Here is a 22,687-nt window from a genome sequence, read left to right as displayed (position 1 = left end):
CTCCTTCACTGAGGTCCTCTTTCCTAGTTGTGTCAACTTCTTCCTCTATTGTATCACCTGGGATCACTTTCTCCCTTGCAGCTTGTTTATTTGGCCAGTCGCCTCCTTTATGTGTTTTTATTCTGCTTGGCCTTTCAGGACGCTGAACAGCACCCTCCTCTTGTGCTATGGTGTTCCTCTTTCTCCTCTCAGGAAATTTTGACGTACTTTGACCTCCTTCTGCTCCTTCCCCTTCGTCTTCAGGGTCGGTAACAGGCTCAAGTTCAAACCCGTATCCGTCTACTTCTGGGAGAACCTCTCCTTGACTTGGTTCTCCTGCTGCCTCCACTGAGATTGGCTCACCGTCACCTCTCTCGAACTCGTTTACTGTTTGAGGGACTAAGCCGTCCTCAGTGGGCTCTCCTTCAGTCTCAGTTCCCCTTTGAGTACTCTCAATCCCTGAGACTTCCTTCTCTGCAGCTGTTGTTTGGGATACTTCAAGTTCCTCATCAGTCGGACATGTTACCTTCTTTGTGTGACTGGCATGTATCCAGTTTGGAACGCCTGCCCATTTCACAGCTGTGGTTGTTGTCAGTATTACTTGATATGGCCCCTTCCAGCACGGTTCCAAACACGACTTCCTCACGTGTTTCTTGACAACCACCCAATCTCTGGCTTGCAGGGTGTGACCTGGATCACTGATCGGTGGCAATGTGTTAGCCTCCACCTGGTGAGAAAAAGAGCAGACCACATCAGCCAGACCCTTGCAGTAGTCCGACACCATATAATCGATGATATTCACAAGAGCATTTGCAGGTATTGCGGGCAACCTCATAGCTCTGCCCATCAATATCTCATGGGGGGATAGTCCTGTCTTCTTATCAGGTGTGTTTCTCATTGACATCCGCACTAAGGGCAATGCGTCTGGCCACTTCATATTGCTAGCTGCACACATTTTTGCCATTCTCGACTTCAAGGTACCATTCGTCTGTTCCACTAGTCCTGATGCTTCAGGGCGGTAGCTACAATGCAGCTTCTGCTCAATGTCCAGTACAGCACACAAGAGCTTAATCACCTCATTGTCAAAGTGTCTGCCCCTATCTGATTCTAAAGAGACCAGAAATCCGAACTGTGGTATTAATTCTCTAAGCAACAGCTTTGCTAATGTGAGACTGTCATTTCTACGTGTAGGGTAGGCTTCAATCCAGTGACTAATACGCACACAATCACCAACACGTACCACAAACCACCACACACAGGCATTTCAATAAAATCCATCTGCATCTTGCTAAACTGACCTCCAGCTCTCTCTATGTGGCTCAACGTCACCACAGTCCCTTTTCCTGCATTCATCTGTTGACAGATGATGCACCTGTGACAGGTAACCTCTGCGGCTTGTCTGAATTTCAGATTGCACCAATCAATTTTGAATAACCTGATCATTGCATCTCTCCCAAGGTGTGCCTGACCATGGTAAAGTCTTGCAAACTGTGACAAAAGACTGTTCGGCAAAACCAACTTTCCCTCCTCTGAGACCCACAAGTCGTCAGCCCTCTGTACACATTGCATTCTTTGCCAGGAGCGTTTTTCCTCTCTGCTAGCACGGCCCTGCAGTGATTTTAGCTCATCTAATGTATCAACCACTCTTAATGCAAAGTTCAAGCATGTTTAATTTTCAGTTTCTGGTAGTAGTTCCCACTGGTCCTTGAACTATATACAGTCCAATGCGCAAAACCTTGCGACTTGATCTGCATAGCCGTTTCCCATTGACACAAAGTCTTGCGATTTGACATGAGCATTGCATTTCACCACGGCAATTTCAAGTGGTAACTGAATCGCATGCAACAAATCCTTAATTTGCTCGCCATTTTTCACTGGTGAGCCAGAAGTGGTCATGAAACCCCTCTGTGACCACAATTGGCCAAAATCATGTACAATTCCAAATCCGTATCTGCTGTCAGTATAGATAGGATAGTGACCTTCAGGTTTGGAGCTGCGTGGCATGCCTTAGTAAGGGCAATCAATTCAGCCACTTGTGCGGAATGCACTCTTTCGAGCCAGGAAGCTTCTAGAATGCCGGTGATTGTACACACGGCATAACCAGCTCTCAGTATTCCGACTGAGTCTCTCAAGCATGAACCATTGACAAACAAAATGTAATCATTTTCTTCTAACTGTGTATCCTTAATGTCAGGTCTGGGTTTGGTGCATAGTTCTGTTACCTCAAGACAGTCATGCTCCACTTCCTCAGTATTATTAATCTCAGTATTTTCAACAGGAAGTAAAGTTGCCGGGTTTAATACGGTACACCTCTTGAGAGAAACATTAGGAGACCCGAGTATAATGGTCTCATATCTCGTTAGCCTAGCATTTGTCATGTGCGGAGTTTTAGTTCGGGTTAACAGAATTTCAACTGAATGTGGAACCATTACTGTCAAGGGATATCCCATCACTATGCCTTCACATTGTGTGAGGCTCTGACCAACTGCTGCAACTGCACGCAAACAACCTGGTAAGGCTGCTGCAACTGAGTCCAAAGTAGCTGAAAAATATGCTACTGGGCGGTTTGCACCTCCATGGACCTGTGTTAAGACAGACAAAGAACAAGCATCACGTTCATGACAAAACAGTAGAAAAGGCTTTGTGTAATCAGGCATACCCAAAGCTGGCGCCCTGCACATGCACTCTCTCAATTCCATGAATGCCTCAAGCTCTTCCTCGGACATGGTACTCGGGTCATCCTTAACTTCCTTGCCTGTCAGTTTCATCAATGGTTTAGAGATAATCCAGAAGTTGGGAATCCACTGGCGACAGTAGCCCACCATTCCCAGAAACATCCTGACATCTCTCTTGGTTGTCGGGGGATTCATCTGCAGTATGGCCGTCACCCTCTCCTTTGATATTCTCCTGGAACCTCTTTCGATCAAATGACCTAAATACTTTTCCTCTCTCTGACAGTACTGCAGCTTCTTTAGGGACACTTTGGGCCTCATTCTGAGCCGGCTTCCTCGTGGGGAGGGGTTTCCCGCTGGGCTTGCGGGCGGCCTTCTGGCGGTCGCCCGCCAGCCCAGCGGGAAAGCCAGAATGGCCTCCGCGGTCTTTCGACCGCGGAGCGGCCATATGGCGGCTCCCTCCACGCGGGCGGCGACCGCCGCACGCCGGCCTCAGAATGAGGCCCTTTATGTCCATTCTTTCCCACATGATTCAGTAAGGCAATTGTGTCATACCTACAGTCATCTTTTGTTCTGGATGCAATCAGCAAGTCATCAATGTATTGTACCAGAGTCGAACTGAAAGGCAGTTCTAACAACTCTAAGTCCTTCTTCAATATCTGATTGAAGATGGACGGTGACTCAGAAAACCCTTGAGGAATTCTGCACCAACTGTACACCTTATTCAGGAATTTGAAACTGAAGAGAAATTGGCTGTCCTCATGAAGAGGCACTGAAAAGAATGCTTGAGACAGGTCCACAACTTTGAACCACTCTGCATCACACGGAACCTGAAACATGATCACTGCTGGATTTGGCACTATGGGGCAACACTTTACCACAGTCTCGTTTATTTTTCTCAAATCCTGCACAATTCGGACCTTTCCACAAGGCTTTTTCAGACCCATTATTGGTGAATTACATGGGCTGCTCATCACTTCTTTCAGAACTCCTTGCTTTACAAAATCTGCAATTATCTGTGATACCTGAATGAGGACATCTTGTGCCATGTGGTACTGCGGCACCTGAGGAAACACTGCGCTCGGCTTAACCTGTACCTTGACCGGTTCTACTCCCTTTATCAGTCCTAATTCATCATCACTGTTTGTCTGCACTTCAATTCCTTCATTTGAACAAGTAATCGAACATTTTGTTTTGCACAATAAGTCTCTTCCCAGTAGGGACACGGGACTAGAATCACAGACTACAAATTTATGTAATCCCTGGAAGTTGCCAATCTCAATTTGAACGGGGTCTGTAATTGGGTTTGTCAGATACTGATTTGCCACGCCAACCACCCTTATGGTACGTCCTGAAAGTGGTAATTTTGGAACCTCTGCACTTCTGACTGTAGAGCGTGTAGCTCCTGTGTCAACCAAGAATGAAAGCTTGTGACCCATCACCCTTCCTTCTACATAGGGTCCCCTCTGATCTACGTCTAGGGACGCTGCAAGCCTGCACTCCTCACTGTCAGAACTGTCATCCGACCATTCATTATTTATTCCATCCTCACCACGCAATGGGAAAGGCTGTACTGTATTATTTTGACTCATCATTTGGCCTGTGACCTGCTGAGGAAGCATCACCTGTTGCTGTCCCATCGGAGCCATGGGAACCTGGTGTTGTGGAGCAAGATAGTGTCGGCGTAGTGGAGAGGCTCGGAAACGCCGCCCACCGGAACCAAGCACCAAGCCGCTGCTGCCTCCCCCGTCGCTGAGGAACGCCGTGCTGTAACAAGGATTTCCCTTGCCGGAGGAGCCCAGCGTACAGCCTCTGCCGCTGGGATGAGGATTGCCCCTGCTCCCTCGCTGAAGAACGTGGGGACGCGGGGGTGCCCGGCTGTTAACTTTTTGGTCTTTTTGGGGATCAGAGAGACGCGGAAAGACGCGGAGAGACGCGGTCAGCACTCAGTGCTCTCAAGGCTGAACCAGCGTTCAGAGTAAGGACGCTGAACTGCCGCGCGTCTTGCTCCGGTAGGGAAAAAAACGTGGGAAAGCATTTCGATAAGCGCACAGTGAGTACAGTGCAGTGATTTTTTGTACTGGGAAGCGCGCGGTGACCCCTGGACTTTGCTGCTGTCCCCGGAGGGCTTTTGAAAAAGATTCTTTCTTTCTTTTTGCTTGCACTCAAGAAACGAAAGGGCTCAAGGAACCTGGGGTATCTTTTGGGCTCCTTTAAATGTGATTATTTCTGGGGCTGCAGGAACCAGGCACATGGAGGACGGTAATGGTAACTTTAAAAAAAAAAAACCTGCACAGTAATTAACTAATCTCTGGTCTTTAAAAAAAAGAAAAAAAGAGAAAAGAGAAAAGGGGGAGTGAAAAATCTTCTTTTCAGCATTGATACAGATGTATAAACACCATACATTAACGGTTGGCGGTCTTTTCTGACCATTTATTAAAGCACTTTGAACGCAGGAGTACGACATTAACTAGCAGTATTAGATTCCCCCATTCGACAAAGCTCTCATCTCCAGGGAAAATAGAGGAGTGAGGCTAAAATATTCAAAGTTTCAGGAGGGGATAATTGAAAAACTGAGAGCTTCAGGTGTGTAATGTGATGCATTACAGTGTTATTGAACGAACAATATCGGATGTATTAATCACAGTGGCGGGAGTTACAAGATTTATTAGATTGTTATCTTATGCTGTTAAAACAAATATGGCGCCTAAAACCATCCGGAATCTTGGAGATAAGAGTGGGGGAGCTAAGACGATACGTATCGGCAAGGATAAAGGAGAGGCAGCAGGGGCAAATAAACGTCTGACCTCAATAACTGGCAAAGCGGCTGGGAACAATATGTCTGGACCGTTGAGAGATGCCAAGTTGGGTAATAGCAATACCCCCCCCCATCGGAAACTAGGCCGATAGGCAAAAACCAGTCTACTATTACGGCCTTTCTTGCATGCGGGGTGCAAGACAGCCTTCCTGCACATATAACCCCCTCCTTGGAAAGCAAAGTGTTAGGGGAAGAAACCACTCTTCCATGCGCTAGCACAGAGACTGAAGATAGTAACAGAGAGATAAGCGAGAAGGTGCCCGGCCTCCCTGGGTGCAGGCAGTCTCGAATACAACAACCTGATCAAAATGAGCAGTCGGAGTGTCAAAATAAGGAAGGAGCTATAAAAGCATCAGGACCCTCATTAGAAAAGGACGACTTAACTATCCCTTTAGGAAATGGGAAAAAATGGGATAAAGTAGCTGGAAAAGACCCCCAACTCATGGACTGGGGTGAAGATTGTAGCGATAAATTCTATTCCTTGACCGAAGAGTCCGATCTCAGCAGTGTTGATCGCAGTTTCAGTGAATCTGAAGGGAGTGAGACATCTGAGGCTGGCAACAAATCTCCAAGTAATGAACTTACAGTACGGCAGTACCGACAACGGAAACTTGTCAGAATATGCCCTGGCTCTCAGGAGGGTGTTGAAAATGCAGCATCTACGAGTGGTAGGACTTTAAAGTGGGACTATTCTGGTATTGGCTTAGCAGATATTCCCACCAGTGGCTCTCAGGGCCCTGTTAACGAGAAAACAGACACAGGAGCCTCTGCTGGTAGCCCTGGCAACGCATTTACGATGGGCACCGAGGCAGGGATCCTGCAGTCAATATATAACTCAATTAAAGAACTGCAAACTGAGACCAGGATTGAAAGCCGACGCGCAAGGATCGCTACTAAGAGACTGCAGGGGACGGTCCGTAAGGTAGCGAAATCATGCACAGAGATTGAAGCCAAGCTATGCTCAATGGAAGAAAGGATTGTGGCGGTTGAGGAGGATGTGGATACTCTGAAAGAGCAGAATGCTGCGAGAGACGGACAACTGACGGATGTGATGTGGAAAATGGAAGATTTGGAAAATAGACAGAGAAGGAACAATCTTCGATTTCTGGGCATACCGGAAGGGCTAGAAGGAAATAATATACAGGCGTATATGGTCAATCTCCTGCGTGGGGCTTTTCCAGAACTGGGCAACTGGGATTGGCATAACGAGCTACAACGGGTCCATAGGTTTCCGATAACCCAACGGGAGGGGGGCCAACGAGCAGATTCGAAATATCCAAGAGCGATTTTGGTCTATTTTGGGAATTATCTGCTACGACAGGAGATTGCTGACAAAACCCGTCCTAACACCCCACGCTCTTTGGATGGGGTCACTTTCTTTACCCGCCCCGATTTTTGCCATGCTACCGTGGAGCGGAGATGGCGGCTACGACAGCTCATTAAACCATTCTTTGACAAAGGAGGGGAAGCATATCTGTTGGCCCCTGCTAGACTTAAAACAGTAATGAATGGAAAAGTAAAAGTCTTTACCTCAGAAATTAAGGCAAAAGAATATCTGATGGGGGACAACCAATAGAATATAGAAATATAGGGGAGGAAGTGGTGCTTGGGAGATGGGTGGGTGGGTGAGCCGCTGTATTCACGACACCAATATTCAGGCCATTGGTGGTCTGATTGCTCAACAAGGTGGGGGGCAGTCCCGGGGGGGGGGTGGGAAGGAGATGGGGTGGGGGAGGGCGGAGACTGGTCCAGGGAGGTGGAAGGGGGATGGGGGGAAATGGGGAGGAGGGGAGGGACAAAGGGGGAGGGAAGGGGGAAAAACGAGGGGAGAAAATGGAAAGGAAAGGATCAAGGGAAGCGAGAGAAATGGGGTGGAAAAATAAGAAGTGTGGAGCAGTGGGAACAGAGAATTCAAGAGAAAATGCAGGTAAATGTAAGGATCCAATGGAGCAGAAAGAGGGGGGGGAAGGAGAAGAAGGGAGAAAGAATGGGAAACAACAAAAATAGTAAATGGCTAGGCTTAGAATTGTCTCAATTAATATATGTGGATTAAATGACCCTCGTAAAAGAAGGAGTGTGGCCGAAGAATTAAAAACTTTTAAGGCAGATATTTTTTGCTTACAAGAGACACATGTGGAATATAAAAATTCTGGGATCCTTGGCTCGCTTGGTATGAAAGTGATTGCTCGGTCAGAACAAGAAGCTAGAACTAAAGGAGTTGCAATTTTAGACCGGACTAATAAACTAAATATTACTCGGCAGAAGGCAGATACGGGTGGAAGATGGGTAATAGTAGAGTGTAGTTATGGACATAGTAGCTTTACATTATGTTCTCTGTACGGGGTGGTTACGGACGACCCAATAGTTGTAGATACTCTTGCCATCGAGTTAACAGGTTGGGCCTCTCCCTATATTATATGCGGGGACTTCAACTTCAGTGGATCTTGGGAGGGACAACAGGATTTATTAGCACCTACAACCAAGAGGTATCAGGGGCGCAAACCTCAGGTATATAAGGCAATGGTTGCTATCCAGCAAGAATTAGGATTAGTGGACGCTTGGGTGAAGCTGCGTAAGCCAGACCCTGGATATACTTATTATTCAGCCCCTCATGCGAAACTAGCACGACTCGATTATTTTTTAATTTCTCCCGTACTTTTGAAGCAGGGTAAGATTGAGCTATATTCACAGATTGTATCAGATCATAACCCTTTAGTTTTAGATTTAGAATTGGATGGGCTAGAACCAAAGGTTAGTAGATGGACATTTGAACGAAGGCTCCTTAAGGACCCGGAATATTGTGAGCATATGAGAAAGTAGATAGTGGAATTTTGGGGGTTTAATCAGGGGTCAGCTTCAGTAGAGATAGTCTGGGACACCTTGAAAGCAGGAATTCGTGGTGAAACATTGAGTTTTAGTACCAAAAGACAGTAGGATATTCAAGGCAGGATAAAAGAGTCCCAAGCAAAGCTGCAGGAGGTAGAGAGGCAACTGATTATAGCTATAGAAACTGGAGTCGACGTAAGGTGAGCTCAGGAGGAAGCTGCTATAGTAAAAGCAGCAATGAACACGGATACGGCCCAAAGAACAGCGGAGAAATATTTAGCACAGCGTGCACAAGGGTTTGAGTATGGAGAAAAAGTTGGGCGATTGCTAGCGATACGGGCAAGCCAGAAAACAGCATCTGGGGTTATCAGAGAGATTAAAGACTGGCAAGGCCAGATAGTAGTAGAAGTGGATGGAATTAGAAAGGTGTTCCATAGATATTATCAGGAATTATATAATGATATATCTGTACATCCGGAGGAAGAGATGTCGGAGTTTCTATACCCCATTAAGGTTGAGAAATTAGTCAAGAGTGACAATCTACGTCTGGGAGAGCGGATAGACATTTCAGAAATCGACAGGGCAATGAGTGATCTACCTACCTGAAAAGCTACAGGCCCGATTGGATTCCTTTAGAATTCTTTAAAGTTTTTAAAGTATTACTACTCCCGGTAATGGCAGAGTTGTTCATTCAGGTTCAGAATGGAGGGGAAATCCCCCCATCTTGGGATCTGCCCAATATAGTTATGTTTCTGAAGAAGGGGAAACCTTCGTCAAATCCGGCCTCATATCGCCCGATCACATTAATAAATAGTGATGTTAAAATATACTCAAAGATACTGGCTGCACGATTATCGCTGGTGATCAAGAAGCTTGTTTCCCCTAGGCAGCATGGGTTTGTCCCAGGAAGAGATACTACTAATCATATCCTGAGAGTTATAGCACTCTTGGATGCTACGGTGGTAGCAAAGGAGCCTATGGCGGTCGCATTATTAGACGCAGAGAAGGCGTTTGACCGGGTGAACTGGAATTATCTGTGGTATGTTATGGAATATTATGGGTTAGGGAAGAAATTTATTATAGCAGTAAGGGCTCTATATAGATCACTGGTCGTGAAAATACAGTTAATGGGAGGACAATCCGAGAGCATTTTGATCAGGAGAGGCACTAGGCAGGGATGCCCATGCTCCCCCCTCTTGTTTGCGTTGTATATAGACCCTCTGCTCAGACAGTTGGAGGCAAATAGCAAGATTCCACCAGTACATAGGCTGGGATGGGATACAAAAGTTTTAGCATATGCAGATGATATAGCCATTTTAACGCCCTCCCCCGACTCAGCATTGAGAGAGGTTGAAGAGGTGACGACAACATTTGGAAAGTTTTCTGGATACCTGTTAAATAGTGCTAAAACGCAGTTGTTGGCTAATCAATACACAAATACCAAAGACACTCGGAGGGTGGATCATGCAGTATATCTAGGTATCAATATTACACCAATGATAAATGAAATTGTTAATCTGAATATAGATCCTATACTGGCGAAAGCCAGAGAAGATATGTGCAGATGGAATAACTTACATCTGACTATTGTGGGGAGGTGCAATATGGTGAAAATGATCTTCCTCCCTAAACTGTTGTATCTTTTTCGTGCCATACCATTGAGCTTTACTAATCTCAGATTTAAAGAGATAGAAAGAGTGATTATGAGATTTATTTGGGCATATGGCAAGTGTAGAAGAGCAAGCAAATTTATGTCTCTTCCTCGAGAAAGGGGGAGGTCGTCTTTACCGAATATAAAATTATATCAAATGGCAGCAGCTTTTCAGTACATGCGCCCATTATGGGGTCCCAAGAAAGAAGGAACCACGGAAGTGGACTGCCCCAATATTTATGAGTTGCAGATAGGATCAGCTGCCAATGGGTGTCTGGTAACATATCATGAGCCTGGATATTATAAGAAAACTAGATATAGGGGGTCATTCTGACTCCCGCCGGGCGCGGTCACTGCGCGCCCGGCGGGAGCCGCCAAAATACCATACCGCGGTCGGAAGACCGCGGCGGGTATTTTGAGTTTTCCCCTGGGCTGGCGGGCGGCCGCCGAAAGGCCGCCCGCCAGCCCAGGGGAAAACGACCTTCACACCATGAAGCCGGCTCGTAATCGAGCCGGCGGAGTGGGAAGGTGCGACGGGTGCTACTGCACCCGTCGCGTATTTCACTGTCTGCTATGCAGACAGTGAAATACAAGCGGGGCCCTCTTACGGGGGCCCCTGCAGTGCCCATGCCATTGGCATGGGCACTGCAGGGGCCCCCAGGGGCCCCGCGACACCCCCTACCGCCATCCTGTTCCTGGCGGGCGAACCGCCAGGAACAGGATGGCGGTAGGGGGTGTCAGAATCCCCAAGGCGGCGCAGCATGCTGCGCCGCCTTGGAGGATTCTGACGGGCAGCGGAAAACCGGCGGGAGACCGCCGGTGTTCCTGCACTGACCGCGGCCAAAGCGCCGCGGTCAGAATGCCCTGCGGGGCACCGCCGGTCTGTCGGCGGTGCTCCCGCCGACCCTGGCCCCGGCGGTCTGAGACCGCCGGGGTCAGAATGACCCCCATAATGTTTTGGGGGCAGCCTATAAGTGCTGGCGAGTATGGTATAAGAAGAAAGGACTTGGTAGATATAATCATTATACCATGATTGAGAAGAATCCATCGCTCCCTGAGATTTTTCAGGATAAATACATGGCAAATTGGGCTTCTTTAGGCGTAAGTAGGTTAGGGAATTTCTTTGATAATTTTGGGGTTAAGGCATTTGGAGATTTACAGGAGCAGCATGGTCTTGGGCAAAGGGACTTTTTTAAATATTTACAGATACGGGATTTTTTAGGGAAAAAAACAGGAGGTGTGCAGGGATTTAGAAGTAACCAACTGCTGAATGATATCCTGACTAATCCTAATATAACCATCAGGTCGATTTACCCTTTAATGTTGGCGGATCAGCCAGATGATCTAGAGAAGTATAAGGAGAGGTGGAGCAAACTGCTGGTGGATGGGAGTAATAACTTTATGAGGTAATTGGAGTTGGGATGTACCATTTTATTATCTTCTTCCTTGCAAGCGCAACATTATAAGACCATATTCGACCTGTACCATACTCCAGCTCACCTCGCCAAATGGGGGTGTATGGCAGGAACAAACTGTCCAAGATGTGGGATGTATGGCACAGATATCGTACATATGATGGCTACATGTGGGGAATTAGAGGCCTCGAGGGAAGTTATTCAATCTGTTCTGAAGGAGGTTTTGGGATGTGATTTCGCCCTTACTCCCGAGATTATGGTTTTCGGGGTAGCTGGCGATTTGGGTGGTCCACATAGAGCATTTATTTTTGTAGCCATGGCAGTGTATCGAATATGTATATCATCCGCATGGCTGAATGTACGACCCCCGTCTTGGCAGCAATGGCTGGCCAGGCTGCTTTCTGTATATCATTTGGAGATGGCATTATATGAACGCAAGGGGAAACATGCTAGGAGGAAAGGGAAGGCAATATGGGAACCACTTCAGGTTTGGATCCGGACTCACAATGAATAGCGTTTGAATAACACCCCCCCCCTGTATTGCACTGTATTATGTAATCATGCGATGGTCCCTTTTTTTTTTTTTCTTCTCTCTCCCCTGTCTGTTTCTCCACTATCTGTTCAGAATGTTATGTTCTCAGTGTAAAGTGATGTAAGAATATATTTGTTGTATGATTCTTTCCATTAAGATAAAAAAAAATAAAAAAAGGCAGATGCTAGGATCTGAGCTTTCCAGCATGCTATTGAAGTCACCTACTTCCAGTCCAGATATGTTAACATTCCAATTGGGATGAATGTGTTAGGCACACTTTTAGTTTATTATGAGCCTGTTGTGGAAAGTGGTTGCTCTCGTACCTCTCTACAATTTGAAAGTTCTCAACAGCATGGAGAAAGGTAATGATACAAAAGTCTAAGTTTGTGGCTGATTCTTGTACTCCTAACTAGCTGATTGTCTGGTTAACGACCATTTGGACTTCGCAGACCTAGGTTATATAGTAGTTGCTGGAAGTGATTACCTGCAATAGATGTCATGGCAGAAGATGAAACTAATTCTGTGATACCCCATGCTGAATCATGTTCCTCAAATAACTCTACAGGTAGCACTGGATGTAAAAAATCTGATTAAACTCAACAGTTATTAATAAAAAAAAAAAAAAAAAAAAAAAAAGGGAACCTGCTGTTGTACCTGCTGCACTTGTGCTGGTTGAACACGCAGCATTTGTATTTGCTGAATGGGCTGTAACCCCTGCATCTGGACCATGTTATTCTGGAAATTCTGGTTTTGGCCCCTCACCTGTGGGCCTCTCACATTTTGAAATGTACCGACCTCATTGCTTTGTTGAACAACACCATCCTGCACCACATTTGGGTAATCCCGCTTCCCATGCCCCACACCCCGCACGCGTGACATGGTGACATCATTTTCATCCCCTGTACATCATTTTGAACCACTACAGTATTCAAGTCTGGACCGCGATTAACAAAACCCCTACCTCGACCTCTCGGTTGTGCCTGAAACATGCCATTCGCTTGCGGTTGCTGCTGTATCATCTGCTGTATTCCATTTCCCTGCATCCCTGCTTGTGCTGCCTTAATCTGCATCACCATCACTTTCTCCTTTAACTTTCTCTGCTTCAGCTCAATCTTGTCACTACAGTATTTCGCATACTGCAACACCTCATCAATCGGCTTTGCCTGCCAACAGATTAAATGATTCTTAATCATCTCTGGTCTCAGTCCTTCAACAAATCTGAACACAAGATGATTCATGACTTTCGGCTCTAGGGTCTCCGTGCCACTGTAATGTTTGAACGCTTTCAACAACCTCTCATAGTAGGCATGAATAGATTCTTTAGCCTCTTGTGAGGTTCGATCAATTTTCTGCCAATAAGTCACTTTCGGTGACACTTTCTGCTCCAAAAACTCAATCACTTTATGATAGTACTTCATCACCTCCTCAGATGGTGCTCCAGTCACCTTATCCCTTGCCGGCTCCTGTGTCGGCCAGTCCATACCCCTTTTGCACTCAAGCCATAGATCAGGTGGAACTATAATCTCAAACAGGGTATTCAAGTCCTCTCAGAGACACTTCGCAAGCTTCACAAACCTATCTGTTTGCTGGTACCACTCTATCGGCTTCTCCCTCAATCTGGGATAATCATTTGTGAATGACAGAATGTCTCCCCTGGACCAGGGCACATGGACTAGAACCCCTCCAGCTGTTTCTCTCATTGGTAAAATTTTTACTGTCCCTGTGTCCGGTGCAGTTTTAGCCTGATTTGGTTCCGGACTTTCGCCCTTCTCTTTATCTCTTTTCTTTGTCCATCTGCCTTCCCACTTCTCTAAGGATCCCCAGATTTGCGCACTGTGCAGTATCTCTTTAAGATGCGCTTTCATTCCGGTAGATCTCATGTGCTCAAAATCTTTAGAATGAAAGTCTAATCTGTAGCTTCTTTTCAAATATTTAGTATTCGTAATGTCTATGTTGTATTTGTCTGCCAGGTTTGCCAACCTCTGATGCACCTTGCCCACTTCTTTAGTGATCTTGGGGCAGAGGTACCTCAATTCTGCTTCTGTGTATGACTCTAATTTGTTTACCCCCATTGTCCCTTCCACTAGTTCCGCAGCTTCTACACCCAGTCTCACAAAATTCAGGTATTCTTCCTTTTCCGGCTTATCTATAGCTACTGCAGTATTCTGGGAAACATAAGTCTTTTCTAACCACTCATTTAATTGTTGCGCAGAAAAACCTCGCAACAAAATGTTCCCTGAATGCATCAATGGTGACTGTGATGTATCTGAACTCATTGTTTGTGGGGCTAGCACACTTAACCCTGCTTGTCTCATTGCCTCCAAAGGAGCCCCAATCGTACTGAGGTCTAACAAGGACCGGAGTCCTTCTGCTGATTGTTCTCTTGGTGTTAGTGGGTGGGGAGTTCCTATGAACCCTCCTCTTACTACCTCTAGGGTTTTCATGCTTTGATCACATACATCAGGCTTACCCTGCGCATACAATGGTACTGGGGGACCAACAGTAATTGGTAATGATATGGCAGCTGGTGTCTGACCTGGTCCCAATCCCCGTGGAGCAGTAACTCCCAAGGCTTGACTCACTGTAGCCCGGTGCAGGTACTAACGGAGGTCCTGCTGCTGGATTATAACCTGGAATCAACTGTTGCTGCGGCTGGGGCAGCAATTGCGGAGTTGGCTCAATCTGTACTAGCTTTGATCTGGCATATATCGGATCAGGCGACACCATTAGACTTGTGTTTGTCTCTAGTACTGGGACGTCTGGGTAAATCCTCAGAATCTGTGGCGGAGGTTGCAACTGTATCTGCACGTGTGGTGCAGTGGGTACACTGACACCATTATCAAAACCGTATCACTTGTCTGCATTGTATTTGTAACTTCCTTACTCTGTGTCTGGTTCCCAGGACCCGCACTAGTGCTTGGAGCAGTATCATTTATGGCATATGGTGGCGGGCGATCATGTAACAACTGATTAAGAAACTCTTCATCGTCTGAGTCATCTTCGTCTACCCAAGACCTCTGAGTTTCCTTAGGCTTATTAGAGCCCTTGTCTGTCTTACACGTGGCTTTCTTTCCCTGTGTCTCATCTTCTTGTGTAATTGCCTGCCGGAAACAATTTAAGTCCGTCAACTATTCCCCTTCTCCACGTTTTGCTCTCATTGTCCCATCTAGCCTCGGCTAATGTCTTTTCTGCCCTTTTCATTCTCCTTTCAAATTTTTGCTGTCTTTGTCGTATGGCCATTAAATCCCAAACCGCTAACGCCTCATACTGAGCTGGTCTCGGAGGTGGCTTTTGTACACTCAACATCCATCTCAAATTCTCTAAAATTCTTGTATTAAACGTTCCATGCTCTGCAAACGCTAAACATCCCTCCTTCTCTGTTAATTTGCGCCACTGCTTCATCCACAGACACAGCGCGACTCCCTTTTCTTCCATTGCTATATAAGCTGGAGTACCCTCAGGCGGTGTAGGCTCCCCTTCACTCGCCATAGTGTAGGCGCCTCCTTTCAGAGCGCTCCTCAAGGCTTTGAGAAAATTCATTTTTGCGTCTTTTATTGTTGTTTTGAATCTAATCAGGAAGTGACTTTAATTCCCAGAACACTCTTCACCTGCCTGTCTCCACCTATTGCCTATCACGGACGGCTGCCAATCCGTGCGCGACACCTCTCAGTAACTGACCTATCCCAGCGCGGCACCACTGACGTCACACTCACACACTGCAGCTGACAAAGTCTTGCGGCTTGTCGTCCTTACACTGGATTCACACCAAACTAATGCAAAATTACTGCGAGCACCTTTAACAACAACAACAACTCAAATTTGCTGGTTTACTACAGGAAGGGTACACAATCGCTTCAGAACTTTACAGAGATTTCACTTGAAACCTCGGCCGCTACTCTCTCCTGTTTGTTCCCGCATACGCAAGCAGAATTCGACCCGCAAATCCTACTCTCGACTTGTCAATGGTTTGTTCTAGTGTACTATATAACTTGCCAAATCTCCATCGAAGGTTTCACACACACAATTTGACTCAAACTCGACTTGTCAACCGCGCCCGATTGACCTAATAAACTGCACAAATTACAACATAAATCCAAGTGTCTCCTACACTTGTCAATATACTCCGGAGTCTTAGACCACGACGGGTCCGTATATCACCAACCAACCACGTGGATAATTTTTTAGCACAAAGCGCCACACTCATATGAAGTTCGCCGACTTCCCTACTCTCATACTGCGGAGTACGCCCACTCCTATTAAAACAACATTACCTGACCTAAAAACCTCACAAACTTCACAAAACACCTGCAGTATGCATAAGCTGAGCAAGCGCAAATTCTACACCACACATGATAAAACGCCGAGAACATTCCCAACTCACTTAGGCAGGCTTCCGAGGTCCCAGGAAAGTCATGGGGACTTTAGAAACGCATCATACCTCTAATTTGCATTATCTCAGAAAAACAATTTAAACAATAATTCTCCGTCCAAGGGCCCCAAAGGGCCTAAACCGTCGCTCTGCTCCCAGAACTGATAACGCGTCCCTTTATGATAAATTATTACACATTGGGACTCGTTTTAGGCCAATTAATCTTTTGACCCTTTCGAGAGACACCTTAGGACGCGATAGCTAATCTACATGTCAATCAATACGTCAATAATATCATCAATATTTATTACAATAATGCATTTCACTTTAGTCAAAGACATTAATCAAACTCAAGACATCACCATGACCTTGCAGTCATGAATAACCACACCAGTTTAGTATGAATTTAGTGGTATTTATTCCCTATTGGTTACAATACTACTAGCAAATTTATTAGTCTCAAAACCAAGAAACACAATATCATAGTCACAATATGGCAATTCTGATAAGATTTCATCAAAGCTAGAATCACAAACATTAGAATATAGCACAGTGTGAACATGAACTATCATTAGCAGAGTATATCAGCGCATTGTTCACCAAAGTATAGATTCAGTCATTTGCCTTATTTTCATCCGTTTAGTGAACCCCTCTCAACTAACCTCTAATTAGCATTGGCATGTTGGGCTTCATGCAAAACAATTTCGTAACACCAATTTGGAAAAACATCTAGCTATGGCTCCTGTCAAAAGATAAGCAGTTGGTACCTAGAAAGGAAAGCAAACAGACAATCACAATTTCATTGTCATATAGTTACCCTCCAAGTTTGGTCAGCACTCTGGTTCTGTCTTCGTCTTCAGGACATCAGTTGATTCACCATCAAAAGAGATTCAGCTCCGGGAAAACAAAGGGGCACTTCCCTCATAAGGAGGTAAAGTGTAAATGGGCAATCTAAGGACAAGGATGGTCCTAAATAAATCAGCAAGTCACCAAACAAAGTGACAAAGTCTCTGGATCATAATAAATCGCATCAGCATCTCCCCCTCTCCTAGTCTCCTACTCCCTAATTCTCTCTAGTCTAATTTACTTCCTGGTGACAAGGGTTTTTATCCCTTTTTCGTTGTACATTCCCCTAAAATCTAATTGGACAAGGGGTTGCACCCCACTATCTATAACCAATTAAAAACACATTAAGTCATCAAATTTTATTTCCCCATAACAGTTCCCACGTATTTTATTGGTGCTTGTGATTGACGTCTTTAGCGGGTGGTGTCTTATCCAGGTGACTGGTTGACACCCGTTCGGTATAAGTCAATAAGGACACTCAATGAAGGACCACACGCCAATTATGAATATAATTTAGCTTTACTAGAATTTCAGGTAAATGTATGTGTTTAGCACATCAACAATAGTAGAATAAGAATAGCAATGAAAAGCATCTATTTATATATGAGTACACTACAAAGAGCATCTATGCATATATATGAGCAAAGAGTTCATTGACAGATATAAGCTTTGATTAACTGTATACCAAAATGCATCACACTATGATGTTCAGGAAGCAAAATATAAATGAGTTGAATACTCCAGATAAGCTTTGATTTACTGGACACCAAAATGCATGTGTCAATTACTGCAGCAGTCTCACACTACGATGTTCAGAAAGCAAAATATAAACGAGCTGAATACTTCAGATTAGCTTTGATTAACTGCATACCAAAATGCATGTTTCAATTACTGCAGCAAGCTCACATTACGATGTTCAGAAAGCAAAATATAAACGAGCTGAATACTTCAGATTATAAACACAGTACAAGCATAATAATCATTCATAATAATAGAGCAGAGAAACAAAGGCCTTTGATCCCTGTGTGGAACTTACCTTAGTCCACGAAATGCTGGGAAGCCCTCTACCGCCCGCTTGGACCTCTCCCCCTCTCAAGCATCACAGTCTCTGAACAGCAAACAGGGAGGCAGCACTGGGTCTGGAGATGGCAGCTTTCACAACCCCATCTGCGAGCTTCAAATCCCTCACTTGCACTTCAGTGCTTAAATAACTCAAAGCTTGGATTCTATCCCCTTCTGGCATTTTCTAGCTATGTTATCCGCACTTGTCTCTTGGCTGCTCTGCCCTTACCCAGCCATTGTTTTCATTCCATCTTCTCCCTGTACTCTCGTTCTCAAGGTTGAGACGGAGTCTCCTACACAAACAAGCTTGAAACTAATATCGTGAACTTTTCCACGTTGTTCGGGTTTCAGCAGGCATCACGCTCATCTACACTGCTCAAGCTAATTAACCCTTTGCGTCACAATGTCTTCCGCACCTTTCCCTATACTGATCATGGGGTATGTCCGGTATGATTTCATCGTCTTGTGGTCCTTTGCACATCTTTGGTCAGTGGCTCAATTGTCCGTACCGGTTTAGGCGACCTTGTTAATCTACACTGTTGCACTTAGCTAAAAATGTTACTATAGGCAGGGTGAATTCATGAGAAAGGATCTACTACAGTTACATTCAGCTTCTAACTTTTGGAAAAAACAAGAGTTCATGTCCTTTAGCAAGTCAGCACACTGCACGTTAGAAAAATACATTTAATATGAGAGTCAGGCAGCTAAGCCTCGACTCATGCTAACTAAGGCCTACTGCTTTATTAGCAGGAATCTAATACATTTAGCCTTTCAACATTAATGTGAATTACAATTTAATAAACATTTCATCATTATTAGTTAGTTTCATTAGTCCTCATATACATTGGCGGCCACTCCCCGTGGTCACATTTCAAGTGCACGTTTTAGCAAAACATGTAATACAGTGTCTATGTGGTATTATTATACATTAATTCATAAACATTTCTTGTTAATATAGATTATATAAGCTACGCTCTCTCAATTATATGATGTTAAGTGAGGATGGTAATAGTTTGGTGGAGATGATATTTTTTTCCATGAAGCCTGGAAGAGCAGTACAACAGACACATAGGTCTTGGACATTGTAGAAAGAGGCATAAACATTTTGAGAAATCCCTCCAGATTACACACCAAAAGAAATGTGTCTCTTGTGATTAAAAATCCTAAATAGATCTGGAGGATGCCTTTACCAACAGACTGATTAACCCAAGTCACAGGAAGTACCTACACTTCATAGTAGATGGTCTTCGTTATTATTTCAAAGTGCTGTCTTTTGGACTGAACTTGGTGTCAAGAATATTCACTGAGTGTATGGTCGTGGGAGCTGCATAGTTACAGGGCCAACCTATGTCAGTTTACACTTATTGACATGTCACTGATGGCCAATCAATGCTCTAATTGTCAAATAAGCAAACTAGTACAGAAAACAACTTCTGTTTGTATCACTAGATCTAGTACCATCAGTGCTGAGTCTATCCAAGGGCTTGGTGCTCTTCAGGCATGACTACATACAAACAAAATTAAGGTTTATCCTCAAAAGAAATGAGTTTAGCAACTAGTCTTTCATGTCCAGTCTCAAACCAAAGCTGCTATAAGATGACTGAAAATGATGCCATGCTTCATGTTTTCATGCATTAGATGTCCTTTTCACCTCTTTGGCTGGAGTTTGGTTCATATAATGAAGTGGATGGATTGCATGTAGTGAATGTTTTAAAGGGTGGTAAATGGGTGTGTATATGTATTCTGCTTTATAAACATTCACAATCGAGGGTTCACAGATTGAGCACAGAGAACACTGCTAATATGTGGTCTCTCAAATATTCAGGAAAACCTGAGCTCTCAGAAGAACACTGGTGTTCTTCCCTAGGTTTGCACAGAATTATTAGACTGGAATTATTAGACTGTACTGTGGACTTTCTACCTTAGCCAGAAGGAAGACTTGTGAGTTCAACAGTTGCTGTAGAAACGTGTGGTGAATGGTAGGTCATGACTTTTAAATCTCGCAAAGGCTGACTCAGGCTTCTATCTTTAGAAGATGAGCAAATTGAGTGCCATTAAATTGGATAATTGTAACATCTGTTATTTTACAGCACTTAGAAATAGCCGAAGTACGGTACGAAACTCCATAAAACATTATTCTTATTATCTTGTTGTTGTATTAATAGTAGTATTATTACAAATACTGTTATTAGCTTGACAGTAACTCATTTGTATTCAAAGTGTATGACATCTACCATGACCTGCAGTATTTGAAACATTTAATTTTTTTCTGTTAAGGGGTATTGATATTTTGTATAGTTGATTGCCAACGCTTTTCTAACAAATAAATGAAGATTCTGAGTGTCTCCTCTGGTATCCGATTCTTCTTGGGTATCAGTAGTAGCTACTTTTTTGCCTTGTTCTTTGGGATTGGCATGCTAAATACTACTTAGACCTTGTAAGTTGTGTAGCAGTTGCTGGTTGTTTGGTCTGTGGTAAATGTGTTAAGGGTTTAGAGTCTCCTCAGAGGAAAGGAGTCTTGGTACAGAAGGCTTCCTCTGAAGGGATGGTGCTTAGTGTGAATCTTACTTGTGCTCAGTGCTCATATGAAAATTGTCACTCTTTTTTAGCTGTGTGGCGAAAGAGGGATGAGAGGCATAACTTCAACCAGCAGTGTGAAAATGAGCTTATCAAAGAGGATAAGAGGAAAGAGGTGGAAGCAGAGCTCCGGATCCAGGTGAGTAGGGGAAACAAACATTAATGAAGAGAAAGAGGGCAGATGTATGTAAGATGGAATTGTAAGGGCAGTATCCTAGGAGACAGTGAGTGGGATGGAAGTGAAGTAGAAGAGATAGAGAGGGTAAGGTGGGAAATTAAATAGTTGGCAGCATGCAGAATGAAGTAGGTGAGGTAGTAATTGAGTAACCTATGTAGTGTGTGGTAGAGAGTGACAAAGGAGATAGAAAATTATGAGTGAAGTGGAAGAGACAAGAGAAGAGAGTGCTTGAGAATAAAGAATTGTTGGCGTTAAGGCCAAAGGAGAGTCACAGTGAAGTAAAGTGGATAACGATAAAGGTAAGAACATAAATTTGAGAATAGAAACAGAGCACAAGAAAGAGAAGAAAGCAGGGTGGGGGATGAAGCAGAAAGAGGGAGAATGCATGAGTTGAAGGTGCATCTTTGGTAGATGGCCAAGATTAATGGTACAGCTGCGTATGAGTTATGCTCCCTGATGCATCCTAAAGCCACCACAGAGTGGGAGACGAAAATGGATTTAGCAACAGTTTTGGGTCTAAGTCAAACACCAAGTCCCCATCAAAAGCAAAATTACCTGTACACGGGTCTCACAATATAAATTAGATAGAACTTCTCTGATCCATGATCAGAAACATGGTTGTAAATCAGTCCAATATGAATGCAATAGGGGCTACACTTTACAGAAGTTTACTTGAATATGACCTCTGAAATTATGTTGAAATATTGGGAGAGGAGGAGAAACAAATTGCAAAATTTATTGTCTGGGCACAAGAGACCAAAATTGACTATCTTTTTATTTCAAGGTCTTTGCAGCTGTAAGTGAAATCTGGAGGAACCTTGGAGATTAGTTATAGCAATCACAAACCTAAAAGTTTCATCCTAATTATACCTTTTAGGAAGCTGGCTTTTTATATGATGTATCAAAATGAGATATATCATGCAAAGAGTCCGGGGGTGCCTTGCTGTAGCAATCCCCAGGTGCTCTTTTATGGGGTAGTGTGGTTGAGCAGCCCTAGGCATATCAGAGAGGAGTGTTAGACATCTGCAAATACACAAGCAGTCAATAAATGAAACACACAACTGTAGAAGGAGATACACACCAGTTTACAAAAATGACAAGTATCTTTATATATATTTTAGCACCAGAATCAATTTGTTCAAGTAAGTACATTTTGCAAGAAAAATCTTTATAGTTTGTAAAAGTCGACTGCATTTTTTGGAAGCTGCAGTGTTATCCTATGGAGGAAAAACAAAGACAGCAACACAGGTACAGTACAGCTACTTACGGGACCAGTCTCCTGGACTTGAGGTGAGTATTGGGCATGGGTCAGGACACACCAACAGGTCACACCGGGCGGCACTGGGGCTGCCGGTTGCAGAGGTGCAATACAGCATGCAGTGCCCAATGTTAGTCAATAGGCATCAGTCTGATTGAAAAGATGCTACAGGTGGGTACTGGGGATCCAGTCGGGAGGAACCGTGGGTTCCAGTCTTGAAATATCCAGGGACGTGGGGACACCTCAGGTCCTGTTCTCCACAGGCGACAGATGTACAGGTGTTTGAAGCATCTGGTTTTCTCTACTGGAACAGTCGTTGTTGAGGGAGCCTGCCCAAGGTGGGCTTTGTCTCTGGGGGCTGGAGAACCACTCGGGCACAGTTGGTCCACTTCAACTCGGCAGCACGGGTGCAGTGGTGCTTTGAGGTGTCGGGTTTTTGGCAGTCCAGAGTCCTGTCAGTTTGTCTTGGGGTGCCTGCAAGATGCAGGGAAGCAGCTCTGCTGC

The 22,687-nt window shown here is 44.6% G+C and overlaps 1 protein-coding gene across 1 annotated transcript in view; it reads left to right on the top strand.

Moving 5' to 3' along the window:
* Positions 1-22,687, top strand: part of LOC138304349 (dynein regulatory complex protein 11-like) — a 411,831-nt gene that overhangs the window by 212,823 nt on the left and 176,321 nt on the right. The window contains exon 10 of the mRNA XM_069244325.1: positions 20,780-20,886. Within this exon, the coding sequence (XP_069100426.1) occupies positions 20,780-20,886 (107 nt within the window). The remainder of the gene's footprint in view (positions 1-20,779; positions 20,887-22,687) is intronic.

Source organism: Pleurodeles waltl, chromosome 7, assembly GCF_031143425.1.
Source record: "Pleurodeles waltl isolate 20211129_DDA chromosome 7, aPleWal1.hap1.20221129, whole genome shotgun sequence".
NCBI lineage: Eukaryota > Metazoa > Chordata > Amphibia > Caudata > Salamandridae > Pleurodeles > Pleurodeles waltl.
Note: the sequence above shows the minus strand (reverse complement) of the source record. Positions and strands in the feature narration are given on the sequence as shown.